Source organism: Sus scrofa, chromosome 18 (genome assembly GCF_054392235.1).
Source record: "Sus scrofa isolate SSC_HxYL_T2T_F1_AM1 chromosome 18, Sscrofa_HxYL_maternal_Yorkshire_Landrace_v2.0, whole genome shotgun sequence".
Taxonomy (NCBI): Eukaryota; Metazoa; Chordata; class Mammalia; order Artiodactyla; family Suidae; genus Sus; species Sus scrofa.
Window position 1 is genome coordinate 18,724,180 of NC_139400.1, and position 14,329 is coordinate 18,738,508.

Consider the following 14,329-nt stretch of genomic DNA (forward strand, 5'->3'; position numbering starts at 1 on the left):
AGCCTGATTCCACAACCGGGGGTGGGGTGACAGACCCCACGCATGGGGAGCAAAGACCTTCACGGCGTTACTAAGGTTTGAAAATGGGACCTTCCTTGTGCTGCCCCCCGCCCCCAGGCTCCCTCCTCACTCTAGAGAAGCAGGAACTGGATGAAAATGTTCTGTGCTTTTAGACGCCAGGGTTGGGCACTTTGAGACACTAGGAAGCGGACTCTTCTCACCTAAGGGCGTCAGGTTAGGTTCTTGGTGGGTGGGGCCCAAAGGGCCGCGTGCTTGTATGTGCCATCCCCCACCTTCTGGACCAAAACGCCTTTGTCACAGCCTCCAGAGGGGGGAGCAGAGCAGGATGAGGCCAGGCCTGAGGACCCCCGATCTCATCCTTGGCCAGCACTGCAATGCTCGACCTCGCCCCCTTTCCCTGCTCACCTCCCACCCGTCATGAGCCACCACAAGTCGGTTCAGGAAGGGGAGTTCCCAATGTGGCGCAGCAGAAATGAATCTGACTAGTATCCATATCCATGAGGACGCAAGTTCGATCCCTGCCCTCGCTCAGTGGGTCGGGGATCTGGCATGGCCGTGAGCTGTGGTGTAGGTCGCAGATGTGGCGCAGATCCCACGTGGCTGTGGCAGCAGCTATAGCTCCGATTTGACTCCTAGCCTGGGAACTTCCATGTGGCACAAGTGCAGCCCTAAAAAGCAAAAAAAAAAAAAAAAAAATTTTTTTTTCAGGAAGAGACATTTCAGCCCTGCTTTTTCCTTCAAGGCAGTTTTCTTGACTGCAGTGGGGCCCTTAAAGCGCTATACATGCAAGGGCATATCCAATATTGAGATTCTTTTCCTTCACAGGGAAAAGTCCCATTTCCACGCTCAGCTGACTTCCGTCAGCAAATGGTTACTTGAGTCCTGCTGTGTGCCAGGCACGGGGCAAAGCTGCAAGGAGGACCGAACTTTCCAGGTCTCAGTGCCGCACAGGAGGGCCCTAGACCATGCACTTTGTAGCAGTGCCCTGCGTGCAGAAAGGGAGGGCGAGGCTGGTGACAGCTGCCCGGGTCCCCCTCCGACGATGGCTCTGTTCAGGCCGCAAAGCTCCATCTTGCCATTTTTCAATATAAAGAGTAGACTGATGAAAAGCACATGTGGGCACATTTACCTAACAAATGCTCTGGGGCTGCTGTAACCTCTGCTGGGGGTGATGCTTGAAAGGAGGAGGCCTGTGAGCTTGGGGGTGGGGAGCATTCGTTCTGCTCCCCCAGGTCAGAGCATGGACAGATTGCTCCGGGCGTCTCCCCACCGTCCTGCCTTTACCCCTCTCTCCTTGCTTGCCTCTGCTTAATCTTTCTTTTCCCTCTCTCTCTGCTCCCCTTGCAAGCCCTAAGTGGTAGGCCCCGACAGGACAGCATGGCATGGGCATGCGGGCTGCAGAGGGGAGCGAGAGAACACAGACATTGATGCCAAATTAGCTGCCATTCCATTTCGAAGCTGTGTCCTATTAAAATACGTTACCTCTTCTGCTGCTTGCTGGTCCCGCAAGGCAATCACATTCCTAATGAGTTTGTTAAAAAAGCCATTCACTTCATCTCGCTTCTTATTGGGCAAAATCCGGGCCAGTGGGACCATTATGGATGGAAATGATACTTGAAAGAGAAAAACAAAAGTGGCATTGAAAAGGGGGTGAGAACAAGCCAGGGCTGTTAGATGCCTGTTGCCAGGAAGCAAACCCTGGCCTTGAATTAGTCCATTGAAGGCCTGTCTCCCCTTCCGAATCGCCGCTGTGGTATCTTTACCTCTGGACTCCTCACCCTTCCAGGACGCACTTGATAAATGTCCCTCCAGTTGCAGCCCCATTTCCACCTGGCCCTCCCTGAGTCAATCTTGTGCTTCTAAATTAATTTTCCAGGACCTAGATATGAGGGCCCAAGGTCTCTGTATTTCATCAGGAAAGAAGAAAGCTCAGACCGTGTTTTGAGTCTTAGCAAGTGGTGGAAGCTGGTCTCTAACTTTCTGGTCATTTGCACTTTTATTTTTTTTTTTTTCCATTGGACAATTTCCCCCAGAGCTACCACCTGAATGCTTCCTAAGAGCCACCCTGCAGCTGCTGACGAGGCTGCTGGCCTCTGTCCTCTGTGGGCACCTCCCTGCTGGGCCTGTATAGCCCGCACCCTTGCCGCCAGGCCCTTGAGCCAAGGGTCCCAGGGTTGGGGACACTTCTCCCCAACCACGGGCGGTGGCCTGGGCCGAGGGGCTCCGCTCATCTCCTCAGCATTCATGGTGAGCCTGCTGTGCACAGGCTCAGTGCGGGAGCCAGGGGAGAAGACGGTCTAGATCCGCGGAGGTCTCAGGATGGTCTGCCCGTTTTCAAGAATAAGAGCCTGAACCAGCAGGATGCAGCAGGGGGGCAGGCTCAGCGCGGCAGAGAGAGGAGTGGCAAGAGCCTTGGGCCAGGGGACCCACCCGCCCCGTAGGACGCAGGATGGTCCATGGTTGATGGCAAGGGGAGCCCATCCCCCTGGGATGCAGCGGGTAAGGGGTGAAGGTGGCAGCTGCTTTGAGCCCTGTGCCGATTCCCCTCCAATCTCAGGGCAGAGCAGGTGGAGGTGACAGGGGCTTCCACAGAAACGGACTGAGAGGGGGCTCCCGTTGTGGCGCAGTGGTTAACGAATCCGACTAGGAACCATGAGGTTGCGGGTTCGATCCCTGGCCTTGCTCAGTGGGTTAAGGATCCGGCATTGCTGTGAGCTGTGGTGTGGGTCGCAGACATGGCTCGGATCCCACTTTGCTGTGGCTCTGATGTCGGCCGGTGGCTACAGCTGCGATTAGACCTCTAGCCTGGGAACCTCCATATGCCGTGGGAGCGGCTCAAGAAAAGGCGAAAAAAGAAAAAAAAAGAAATGGACTGAGAAAGGGGGAATGAAACTGACCAAGGAATGAATAGACTTTACCAGGCCAGAAGAATGATTAAGAATTATGGCAATGAGAGCAATTCCATGCTTCCATAAAAGCAAGAAGATCCCGGATTGGCCAGAGGGTCCAAACCCACTTCTAAGATAGAAATAAGATAAATGGACTGGTCTCCACAGCATCTGGTAACCTGCCAGTCACCCACCCATCACAGGTGACTTCTAGCTCACTCTGCATCGGGCTTCCAGCAGACAAGTCTCCCGAAGAGGACTTTGCTGGAGAGGAGAAATAGGCCCTGGAAAAACGTAAGGCTTGGGGCTCCAGTCTTGGCTCCACCTTCCTAAGCCCTAGTTGTTCTCATCTGTAAAATGGGGAGGCAGCGCCTCGCTCCTGCGCTGAGTGCCAGCACTAACTGAGGCGATGCCTGTGAGGCACTCAGCTCCGTGCAGGGCGGGAGCCAGGCCCGGGCTACCAGCGTTGGTGATGTTGCCCCAGGCTGGTGGTATGAAGCGCCTGGGAGGCTCCGGGTGACTGTCAAGAGACACTCCGAGTGCCCTTTCCTGGAGCTGCCCAGAGCACCCCTCTGCCTCCCGCCCTGCCCTGAGGGGCGCAGCGCAGGGTCTGCCTAACCCGCTATGGCCCAAATGTACTGCCCGCGGAAGTACTTACGGATTAAAACGAGAATAAGTCTGGGGACGGAGAATGCAAAGAAGCGCCGGCAGTGCTTCACAAAGGGGTGCTCAGGCTCCTCGCTGGAGTTCACCTGGGTGCCGAAGGCAACGCTGGCAACCACATCAGTGGTGTAGCAGCAGTAGCACCTGCAGGACAGGGAACGGCGTGGGCTGGGAGGGGCTCGGCCACCGGCCTCTCCATCGCAGGCGCTCTGGCACAGGCTCGCCCCCATCAGCTCCCTGTTCCAGGGCGCCCCTGGCAGCTCGGAAGGGAGGCAGCGGCAGAGGAGCCCCCGGGACTAGATCCTGGGAGCCTGATGGCAGAGTTCAAGGGGAGACATATACAAGGAACAGAGAACGGGTCTAGAAAAAGCTGGGGTGGGGGGGAAGAGCCTCCCGTTCTGCACTTGGAGGCGAGGGGCAGTGTCAAATCAGGCTCGGTCAAATAGCAAGAAGTGCCGGGTCCATTTTTCTCCCCATGAAAGGGGGAAAACACTTGAACCAAAACCTATGTGTTTTACCCCAAAGCTGTGCAGAACTCATCCAAGGCCAGGGTCTAATGACTGACTGACGGCTCACAAGTTGCAATTGAGAAGTTAACAACCTGCGTGTCTAGTGGTCTGAGTTCTGTCCCCCTCTTTCTCCTAAAGATGTTCCAGTTTTCTTAAGAGCAACAAACAAAAACCCAGGGCCCTTCACACTCAAATAAATGCAAGGCAAACTCTGGGACCAGCTTCACGAACATATGTATATTATCACAGAAAACACACATTGCGGTTTAGAAACAAACAGAAGAAGACTGTCTGGCAGCAGTGCTGGAAAAATTAACCTCTTAGGCTCTAGGAAACCTGCCCTGGCAAATGGCCATTTTCTTTCTTTCTTTCTTTCTTTCTTTCTTTCTTTCTTTCTTTCTTTCTTTCTTTCTTTCTTTCTTTCTTTCTTTCTCTCTTTCTCTCTTTCTCTCTTTCTCTCTTTCTTTCTCTCTCTTTCTCTCTCTTTCTCTCTCTCTTTCTCTCTCTCTCTCCCTTTCTCTCTCCCTTTCTCTCTCCCTTTCTCTCTCTCTTTCTCTCTCCCTTTCTCTCTCCCTTTCTCCCTTTCTCCCTTTCTCCCTTTCTCCCTTTCTCCCTTTCTCCCTTTCTCCCTTTCTCCCTTTCTCCCTTTCTCTCTTTCTTTCTTTCTTTCTTTCTTTCTTTCTTTCTTTCTTTCTTTCTTTCTTTCTTTCTTTCTTTCCTTTTTAGGGCCACACCCGCAGCATATGGAGGTTCCCAGGCTAGGGGTCGAATCAAAGCTGCAGTCACCCGCCTAAGCCACAGCCACAGTAACGCCAGATCTGAGCCGAGTCTGCGACCTGCACCACAGCTCATGGCAACACCAGATCCTTAACCCACTGAATGAGGCCAGGGATTGAACTTGCAACTTCATGGTTCCTAGTCTGATTCGTTCTCTCTTTGCCACGACGGAAACTCCAGCAAATGGCCATTTTAAACTAGAAAAATCCTTTCCTGTTCCCATATAGGGTTAGTCAGGTTGCATCTGGAAAGTCTAACAACTGAGTGTTTGTATCCTTTTATCATTAGAAGATCAATTTCTGTGGCTTGATGGAGGCACATACTTAGTTCCTCTCCTTCTTAAGTTCTATTACCAATAACTTATCACTAAGGAATACAAGGCCTCTCCAGATGACGCCTTTTATTTTGACTGCTTTCTACAACTGATGACACATTTCCCCGTGACAGCAAAAACAGCAATTTGACTAGTGAACGTGAATTCATCCGATCCTAATGGCTGAAGATGTAAAGGTTTTAAGAGTTATTCACTTGGCTTTTATGGCTTCTGGACCCATCTTTTCTTTACCCAACTCAAGCACCTCGTGACCAGAGAGAATGTTGAGAGACTTTTGTGAACAATATGGTAGCATGTAAATGCTGGCAATGATTGTTATTATTATTTATTTTTTGGGGGGGAGGTGGGCTGCACCTGCAGCACACCGAGGTTCCCAGGCGAAGGGTCAAATTGGACCTGCAGCTGCCAGCCTACGCCACAGCCACAGCGACACGGGATCTGAGCCAGGGCTCACCGCAATGCTGGATCTTTAACCCACTGAGCAAAGCCGGGGATCAAACCTGTGTCCTCATGGATACTAGTTGGGTTTGTCACCACTGAGCCATGGCGGGAACGCCTATGTTATTATTTTACTAACAATGATTGCAAGAGCGAGTTCGCTTCTGGCTGATCTGCCCCTCTACTCCTCATCTGCTGTAAACCGTAAAAAAATAGCACAGGACAACTTGGCAACAAGCCAATCAGTCATTTAAATTGCGGGTCCGCCACTAAGTCATGGCTTCTAGGCTGAGGGGTATAACAGTTTTTCTTCTTAAAATGCATCGAGAGGAGTTCCCGTTGTGGCACCGTGGAAACGAATCCGACTAGGAACCATGAGGTTGCGGGTTCAATCCCTGGGCTTAGTAGGGTAAGGATCCAGTGTTGCTTTGAGCTGTGGTGTAGGTTGAAGACGCGGCTTGGATCTGGTGTTGCTGTGGCTGTGGTGTAGGTTGGCAGCTGTAGCTCCGATTGGACCCCTAAACTGGGAACCTCCATATGCTTTGGGTGTGGCCCTAAATAGACAAAAGACAAAAAAAAAAAATGCATTGAGCGGAGATCCTGTTGAGGTTCAGCAGGTTAACGACCTGACATTGTCCCTGAGAGCACGCGGGTTCTATCCCTGGCCTCGCTCAGTGGATGGGGCGTCTGGCGTCGCCGCAAGCTTTGGTGCAATGCGACTTGGATCTGGTGTTGCTGTGGCTGTGCTCTAGGCCGGCAGCTGCAACTCTGGTTCAACCCTTAGCCTGGGAACTTTCATATGCTGCAGGTGCAGCCATAAAAATAAATACATACACACGTACATACACACATACATGGACACATAGGGAGTTCCCTGGTGTTCTAATGGTTAGGACTCAGAGCTTTCACCACTGCAGCCCAGGTTCAGTCCCTGGTCTGGGAACTAGGATCCCACATCAGGCTGCTGTACACTGCAGCCAAAAAAAATTTAGCAAAAATTCGTAGACTTTTCCCCCGACACTGTTCTTTCTGCCCAGATGTTAAGTTGCCTACTCCGGGGTCTGTAGAGGTCAGAGGGCAAGTCCACAAAACACTGCTCACTCCGGGTTCCCTCCACATGCCACAGGCCCCTGGGCTTGGTTGGCATTTGCTTCACATTTTCCGTGGCTATCACTTCTTCCTAGTCCACCCCTGCTTTTAGGAGCTTCTAGCCTTTCCCCAGTGTGCCGGTCCTGAGATAATTGTCCAGAAATTATGTACAGTTACAAGAGGCAGCAGTTCAGAAATGCGATTTCTCCACCGTCATGTAGCCGTGCGGTGCCCTTACCTCTGGATGTCGAAGGCATCCCCGGATTCCGCATAGCGCTCTAGGTGAGCCAGGAGCAGGTCACAGGCTTGGCTGATGAGAGGAGTCAGCTGAGAGTGGAAAACAGAGGTGTAATTAGGACACCACACAGGGAGCACACCTAACTTAGCTGCAGAAGAGAGGGTTATGTGTCATGCTTCCTGGGAAAATGGTCACTGTTTTGAATGCAACTTTCACACACCGAAGATGCACGAGGAAGACTGAAAATTCACATCTACTGCAAAATTCAGTCGCTGTAAACGTCTACTTTAGCCCAAGTGATCAGTCTTTTAGAAAGGAAAAAGAGGAGGTTTAGAGGAAATACTGTGAAATAATTATGAAAATGATCATTAAAGGCTTAGAAATGCGAATCCGTCTTTAGTTTCGTGACATTTGGTTAGCATTAGAGAGTAAATAGACCACAATCCATATGTACTAACTCTGGAATTAGCCCAAATCCATGTTTGCTTGGTTCCAATTATACTTTAGATCTTCTGCTAGAATGTAAGACTCTCAGTACTGAAAGAAACCCGAGGTCATCCATTTCAACTTCTTATTCAATACAAAAGTCATCTCCAGAGCATTTTTGGTGGGTGCTTATTCATTTCTGTTTACACTGCTTAGACTTTCCAATATAGGGAATCCTTGACTTCAAGAGACTTTTAGTGCCCACGCAGGACAACTGCAAAATTTTTCCTTTATTATGGAAGATTTCTGACATGCACATGTAACTATGATCCAGCTTCAACAGATTTAAGTCCCGTCCTGGCTGCTGACCCCAAAAGTCCATCTCGAATGGGTTGAGTCTTCTGTGAAACCCAATGGGCACCCCCCAGCCAGGACCCTTTATTCTCTCCTGTGTGTTTGCAAAGCCAAGTTGGAAATGTCAAGGAGAATCCTTTTAATTATTTAAATTTTTTTTTTTTTTGCTTTTTAGGGCTGTACCCATGGCATATGGAAGTTACCAGGCTAGGGGTCGAATTGGAGCTGTAGCTGCCAGCCTACACCACAGCCGTAGCAACGCCAGATCCAAGCCGCATCTGCAACCTACACCAGAGCTCATGGCAACGCCAGATCCTTAACCCACTGAGCAAGGCCAGGGATTGAGCCTGAGTCCTCATGGATATTAGTCAGGTTCACTACCACTGAGCCACAGTGGGAACTCCAGAGGGGAATCCTTTTAGCCAGTGTATACTCACAGCTAGAGCAACATGCTGTGATGCATTGTTCTGAGCATTTCTTATGGAAAAACATGCTTTGAAATGCTACTTGTGTTTAGAGTTTACTTTTTTTTTTTTTTTTTTAAAGACAGTGCAAATAGCTTTTATTTTTATCGATTGCTTTTTAGGGCTGCACCTGGGGCATATGGATGTTCCCAGGCTAGGGGGTGGAATCAGAGCCACAGCCGTCTGCCTGCACCACAGCTTGAGGCAATGCTGGATCTCTGGCCCACTGAGCGAGGCCCAGGATCGAACCCACAACCCCATGAATACTAGTTGGATTTGCTTCCACGGCACCACAACCAGAACTTCTAGAGTTTATATTTTTGACCCTAAATTATAAGCTCCTGTGATCAGGGGAGATTTTTGTCTGTTTGTTCGTGTTTGTATCCCTAGCACTTAGAACAGTGCTTGGTACACAGTAATTTGCCGAATGAATGAATGAATGAATGAATGCATGTTGATGACGTTAAGACCCGCTCTTGGCTCGTAAAGTCTTGGGGCATCAGGAAAAGTTACAACATGTGAGTCTCTTTGTTAGAAGGTATTTCGCTGTATTGAGGTAAAATCTGACTCCCTCCAACAACCCCTGGCTGGTTTCAGTTCTTCCTTCCTCCACGTGACAGTGCTCCAAACACTGGGACAGCGAGGGCCGCCCCTCATCCCCACATCATCTCCTGGACCATCGTTTTCCCATCCCTTCACCTACTCTGGGCACCGCCTGGTTTGCTCCCTTTTTATTTCTCTCTCTTTTAATCAGCGTCCCTCCTGAAAGGCAGCTCCATAAACGGAACAGCATTTCGGGTGCAATCCCGCCATCGTAAACCGATCACTTCCCAGCATGTCAGTGGCAAAGCCAGGTCCATGTTGACTTTTTGAGAAGACACACAGCACAGGCAAATATTGAGGTTCGGGTCAACAAAACCACAAGGTTTTTTTTTTTTTTTCCCCCATGAATCATCGTCGTGGGCAGTTGATTTTTTTGACCTTTGAGGGTCCATTCATCCGAAAGGCTTTCCGTTTACCTAACATGTATTACTTTTGAAAATGATCCTGCCCTCGTTCTGAGCAGAGCCGTCTCTCACCTGCCCGGAGGCTCCAGGTGATTGGAAAGGCCCGGCGCGGGGCCGTTGTGGGGGGGCATTCTGGGCTGCTGCGGCCCCAGTTGGAGGGGCACCTGGATGGACCCTCCCTCCCACGGCTCCCGCGCTCCTTCCTTATGCTCTGGGGCATAAGGAAAGTCCTGTGTCCCCAGGGCCCCACTGCTGGCTGCGGGAATTGGTCCTGAGAAGGTGAAGGGGAGCCCCTGTTGAGTGAGAGCGAGTGAGCGTGGGCTGAGCTCAGGGCTGCAGGGTTCCCAGGTGTGAGGACAGTGACCTGAGCGGCACCTGTGGGCAGCGGAGCAGCAGGTCAGAGAGCAGACATTCAAAGTGGAACACACCTACACACCCAGTGGAGAGAGGGCTGAGCATCTGAGACCTTCCCCTTGTTCCGTGTTGCCAAGATTCCTGGAGAGAGTGTCTGGAGAGGAAACCCAGTGGGAGAAGGATTTCTTGCTCATCAAGTCCCGAGGGCTTAGCGCGCTGGGTGATTGTATGGGTGCGGGTGGACCAAGGGTGCATGCTCGCCTCCAAATCCCATCTCCCGTCGTCTTGGCTGTTCTTTCTTTCTTCCATTTGAACTTTGGTCAGGGTGTCTTCTAAGGCTCCATTTGGTGTGTTGCGATGGGAAAAGGATGGGGCAGGGCACAGGGGTGCTCCCCCTGGTCAGCTACATTAGGCAGCTGCGGAACTGGTCAGTATCACCGTTTCTGGCTCTTTGGCCAACTGCGCATGAACCCAAGTGTGTGTCCTTCCTGCCAGGGAGCATCTTAGCAATAAGTCAGCGGGGGGTGTCTTTGTCAAGGGATTTGCCGAAGCAGAAATGTAAATGATTTCATCTACCTCTCCTGAAGTCTACTCAAAAGAGGAAAAAAAAGAAAAGGAAATGGGGTGACTGTTCTCAGTTACTATCCTGGTAATTCTGAGCGGACTCTTAGGACTATGGCATTCTTTTCTAAATTCTCACAAATCACCAATTTAATAACCCGTCAGTACAAAAGTGTGCACAAATGGGTCACTTCTAATAGCTGCTAGGCTGTTACTCTCAATAAATCTCAGACTAAATGTTGGAGAAATCAGCCCTATCGGAGCCACCTTTCTATGGCCAGCTTTGCTGGCTACGTTCCTTCCATTGTTTTAATTAACTTAGTGATACAAGGGAACTATACTTTTTTTTTTTTTTTGCTTTTTAGGGCCATACTTGTGGCACATGGAAGTTCCCAGGCTAGGGTTAAATTGGAGCTATAGCTGCCGCCCTCTGCCACAGCCATAGCAATGCTGGATCCAAGCCGCATCTGCAACCTACACCACAGCTCATGGCAACACCGGATCCTTAACCCACTGAGTGAGGCCAGGGACTGAACCCACATCCTCATGGATCCTAGTTGGGTTCGTTAACCCTTGAACTGCAAAGGGAACTCCGCAACATATCTTTTAGATTTGTTTCCGAGGAATGGGAACCTGGTAAAAAGAAAAATGCTATTTGAAAGGAAGTCTCTTTAGACATCCAGCTTGATGCTTCCTTAATGAAACAAAAATGGGATGCAACATAAAATTCAATTTATCCTCAACTCTTGAGAAGCATGGCCTGTGTATCAAGAAGGGGTCTCCCCCTACTGAATTCAGCTGTGTGCCTGGACGGTGCAGAATGGGGGCTGGAGCAGCTGCCCACATTGGTTCTCTGTGTGCTATGATTAGAATGCTTTGTTGTTGGCTGGCGTGATTGTAATTTCTCCTATACTCTGCCTGCTGTCTGTCGAACTGAATGGATAATGACATTTTTATTTAGGTTAATGTGATATGAGATGGGGCATGTAATACGAAAAATGTTTTAAAAAGCAATGCAGAGAAAATATTATAAGACCGTGGCACGTGACCTGTATGTTGGCCAATAGCCATCATTTCAGGTTTTCTTCCTTGCATTATACACAAGCAGTTATGGAATATTTGCTCTTACATGAGTTGCATACAAGCAAAAGCTCTCTTTGATGGGCTTGCAATCATCTTCCTCCAATCCACAAACCCCACAGCTATTCCCCTAGATTTGCAGACAAGCAGGCATAGGTGGCTTGTGCAAACACACGTACAGATGCACACACAAAGCTATCATCCTGCAGATCTCAATAAAGACTCTCATTTGGTTGTTCTGTTTCATCTTCTTTGTAGGATGATGAATGAATTCTGTTTTGGTTTTTTCCACATTTTGCATAATGCACACATGTTTATAATCAGGTAAAATATTAATGCTATTAAGTTTTTAAAGAATGATTTTGAGCAGGGAGTTTATAGTCGAGCAGCCAAGCTTGACAAAAAAGTTTCCCATTTTGCTTCTCTCACCTCTCATGTGGGTTATCTTTATTATAGAAGATGCTGAGGGTATGGCTGGCCAGCTTTTTGGCCATTAGCAGGAACCATCCAGGGTAAAGCAACATCCTCAGCCTGGGAAGGAAATTCCCCAAGGAAGGAAGTCCTTGCTCCCCTGGAATTTTTTTTTTTCTTTTTAGGGCTGCACCTGCGACATATGGAGGTTCTCAGGCTAGGGGTAGAATCAGAGCTGTAGCTGCTGGCCTACGCCACACCCACAGCCACACCAGATCCGAGCTGTGTCTACAACCGACCTACACCACAGCTCACGGCAATGCCAGATCCTTAACCCACTGAGCAAGGCCAGGGATCGAACCCCCAACCTTCTGGTTCCTAGTCGGTTCGTTTCTGCTGAGCCACAACAGGAACTCCTCCCCTGGAATTTAAATTGCCAGGTTAAAAAAAAGATGGGATCTTTACTGACTGAGTCTGAGGAATTATGAGTCAAGGCATAGGCAGAGGACAATGGAGTTAATTCCAGGAGGTAGAAAGGTCTCCTCGAGGCTAAGAGACTGAAGTTGTTAAATGCACTTGGCCCAGGAGAGCACACACTCAAAACCAATGATTAGGTTTCCTCTCCTTGGCACTTGGGAGTTGTGTGACCTTGGGCAAAGTGCTAACTTCAACAAGTCTATTTGTTCACCTACAAAATGGGAATAATGATACGTCCCTTGAAGAGCCGTGACCAGATGAGAAACAAAGCACGTGAAAGGTTTAGAAGGTAGTGGGTATTGGATGCCTGTTTCTGGTCCTCTGGGGAGTCCCCTGCTCCCAGGGTGGCTTGGATGCCTGGCATCATTCTCTCTTCTCTTCTTCCTCACGGACAGGGGAGGAACCTCACTGGATCCACCTGTTCTTGCCTCGCTGCGTTAACGTCACTTCCTTTCTTGTATCTTTCCCTTCATCTTTATCTCCCCAGGGACCACTCTAAGCCAGACATTGTCACCTGCATCATGGCTGTCCTTCTGCTTCTTGAGAACAAAGACCATCTCTTAAGCATTTTTGTAGTCTCAGTATCTTGTATAGTGCGTGGCCCATAGATGCGCTAAAAAACCAAATCTCAAAAGCACGTCCTTTCTTTGCACTTTCCAGTCCATCCTGTTTTCCATTGCCATATGAGCCTGCTGAAAATACTTGCCATCTGGGCAATGTTTAGCTGAAATTCTTTGGAGATTGCCCACTGACTAGGGGACATAGCACAACTTCTTATCCTATCTTCCAAAGCCTGTTAAGAACTGAATCCTGCTAAAACCTTGTAAGTTTAGATCTCTCCCCAGCCAAAACTTCAGATGAGATCACAACCCAGGCCAACAGCTTGACTCCTTGACCTTGAGATCGACGCACCCAGCAACATACAGATTCCTGACCCACAGAAGCACTGGATTAATAAAAGGGTGCTAAGTTTCCTGAGCATTCCTTAGCAGTTTTAAGCTGCTAAGTTTGGGGGTAATTTGTGACACAGCAATAGATAACTAATACACGTTCAATGTCACTCTCTGGCGACTCTTGTTGTCATGTACTGTGGTATCGAAGTTTTCAGTATTTGTTCTGTTAGGGATGAGCACAGGCCACCACATTTAGTTGATTCTCTAGAAATATCTGTGTTGACTGTTCCTTGAGGGCCTTGACGTAGAAGGTACACAAGAAACATTAATAGGTCGAGGTGCTCTTTCTATCAGAGCATGAATGCAGTGCAGCTTGCTGGGCGCTAGCCCTGAATGAAAGACCATGCTGGTTCCTACTTTGGACAAGTCGTTTGAATCTCTGTGGACTTGAGTCCTCACTCTCAAATGAGGGGCGGACCGCAATGAGCTGCAAAGCCCCTTGGCATGGACATTCTAGGATTCCTGTTGAGACAGTTACTTGGGGACCATGAAACGACAGGCAACTTCCTAGCTGCGGGCAGTAAAACCTCCAACTTGCCACCTCTAAGAAGGCCTTTGGGCATCTCTTTGATGCTTTAACTTCAGATTACCTAAAGATCTTTGTTTTGTTTTTGTTTTTTTTTTTAGAACCACACCTGTGGCACATGGAAGTTCCCAGGCTAGGGGTTGAATCAGGCTGCAACTGCCTGCCTATACCACAGCCACAGCAACTTGGGATCTGAGCTGCGTCTGTGACCTATACCACAGCTCATGGCAATGCCGGATCGTTAACCCACTGAGCGAGGCCAGGGATCAAACCCACATCCTCGGGTTAGGTTCGTAACCCACTGAGCCACAATGGGAGCTCCACAGGAAGATCTAAAGGGCGGATTCTGGTTATCTTTATGATGACAGCATTTAATAACAGTGAGAGAACACCAGATCCACTGCCTCCTGGCTTCTTGTTTTTTGTTTTTTCCTCCAAAATCAGCATCCATATTCCTTTTGCTCCTTAGTTAATTAACTTCAAGGTTATAATTTCACCCAATGCAGCTCTGATGCCATGAGCTTGAAAAACAGACCAGCAAACCACATTAAGCCTCTGGAGCGCCTGGAAGTTTGGAGAATGGTGTGGGTCTGAACGCTGGGGAAGGTGCATTTCCTGAGCAGGGAGAGGGAGGGTGAGCATAGTGTCAGCTTAGACTCCTAAACCAAGATGCCCCTCTTGCCCCCCCACCGTGGATGGCACGTAGGCTGGGTGACACATCTGTCTCCATGAGGACAGGGATTCAGAGAAGAGCCCGAG

General features: G+C 49.4%; 1 protein-coding gene and 1 long non-coding RNA gene across 7 annotated transcripts in view; one reads left to right on the forward strand and one right to left on the reverse strand.

The window, feature by feature from the left end:
- Window positions 1-14,329, reverse strand: part of TBXAS1 (thromboxane A synthase 1) — a 169,393-nt gene that overhangs the window by 56,236 nt on the left and 98,828 nt on the right. For all 4 annotated transcript variants that reach the window (XM_021078509.2, XM_021078508.2, NM_214046.1 and 1 more), the window contains 3 exon segments: window positions 6,958-7,046; window positions 3,568-3,716; window positions 1,504-1,634 (listed from right to left, as the gene is read on the reverse strand). In XM_021078509.2, the coding sequence (XP_020934168.1) occupies window positions 1,504-1,634; window positions 3,568-3,716; window positions 6,958-7,046 (369 nt within the window).
- LOC106508202 (uncharacterized) overlaps window positions 1-14,329 on the forward strand; it is a 161,816-nt gene that overhangs the window by 48,076 nt on the left and 99,411 nt on the right. The gene's annotated exons all lie outside the window — the stretch shown is intronic.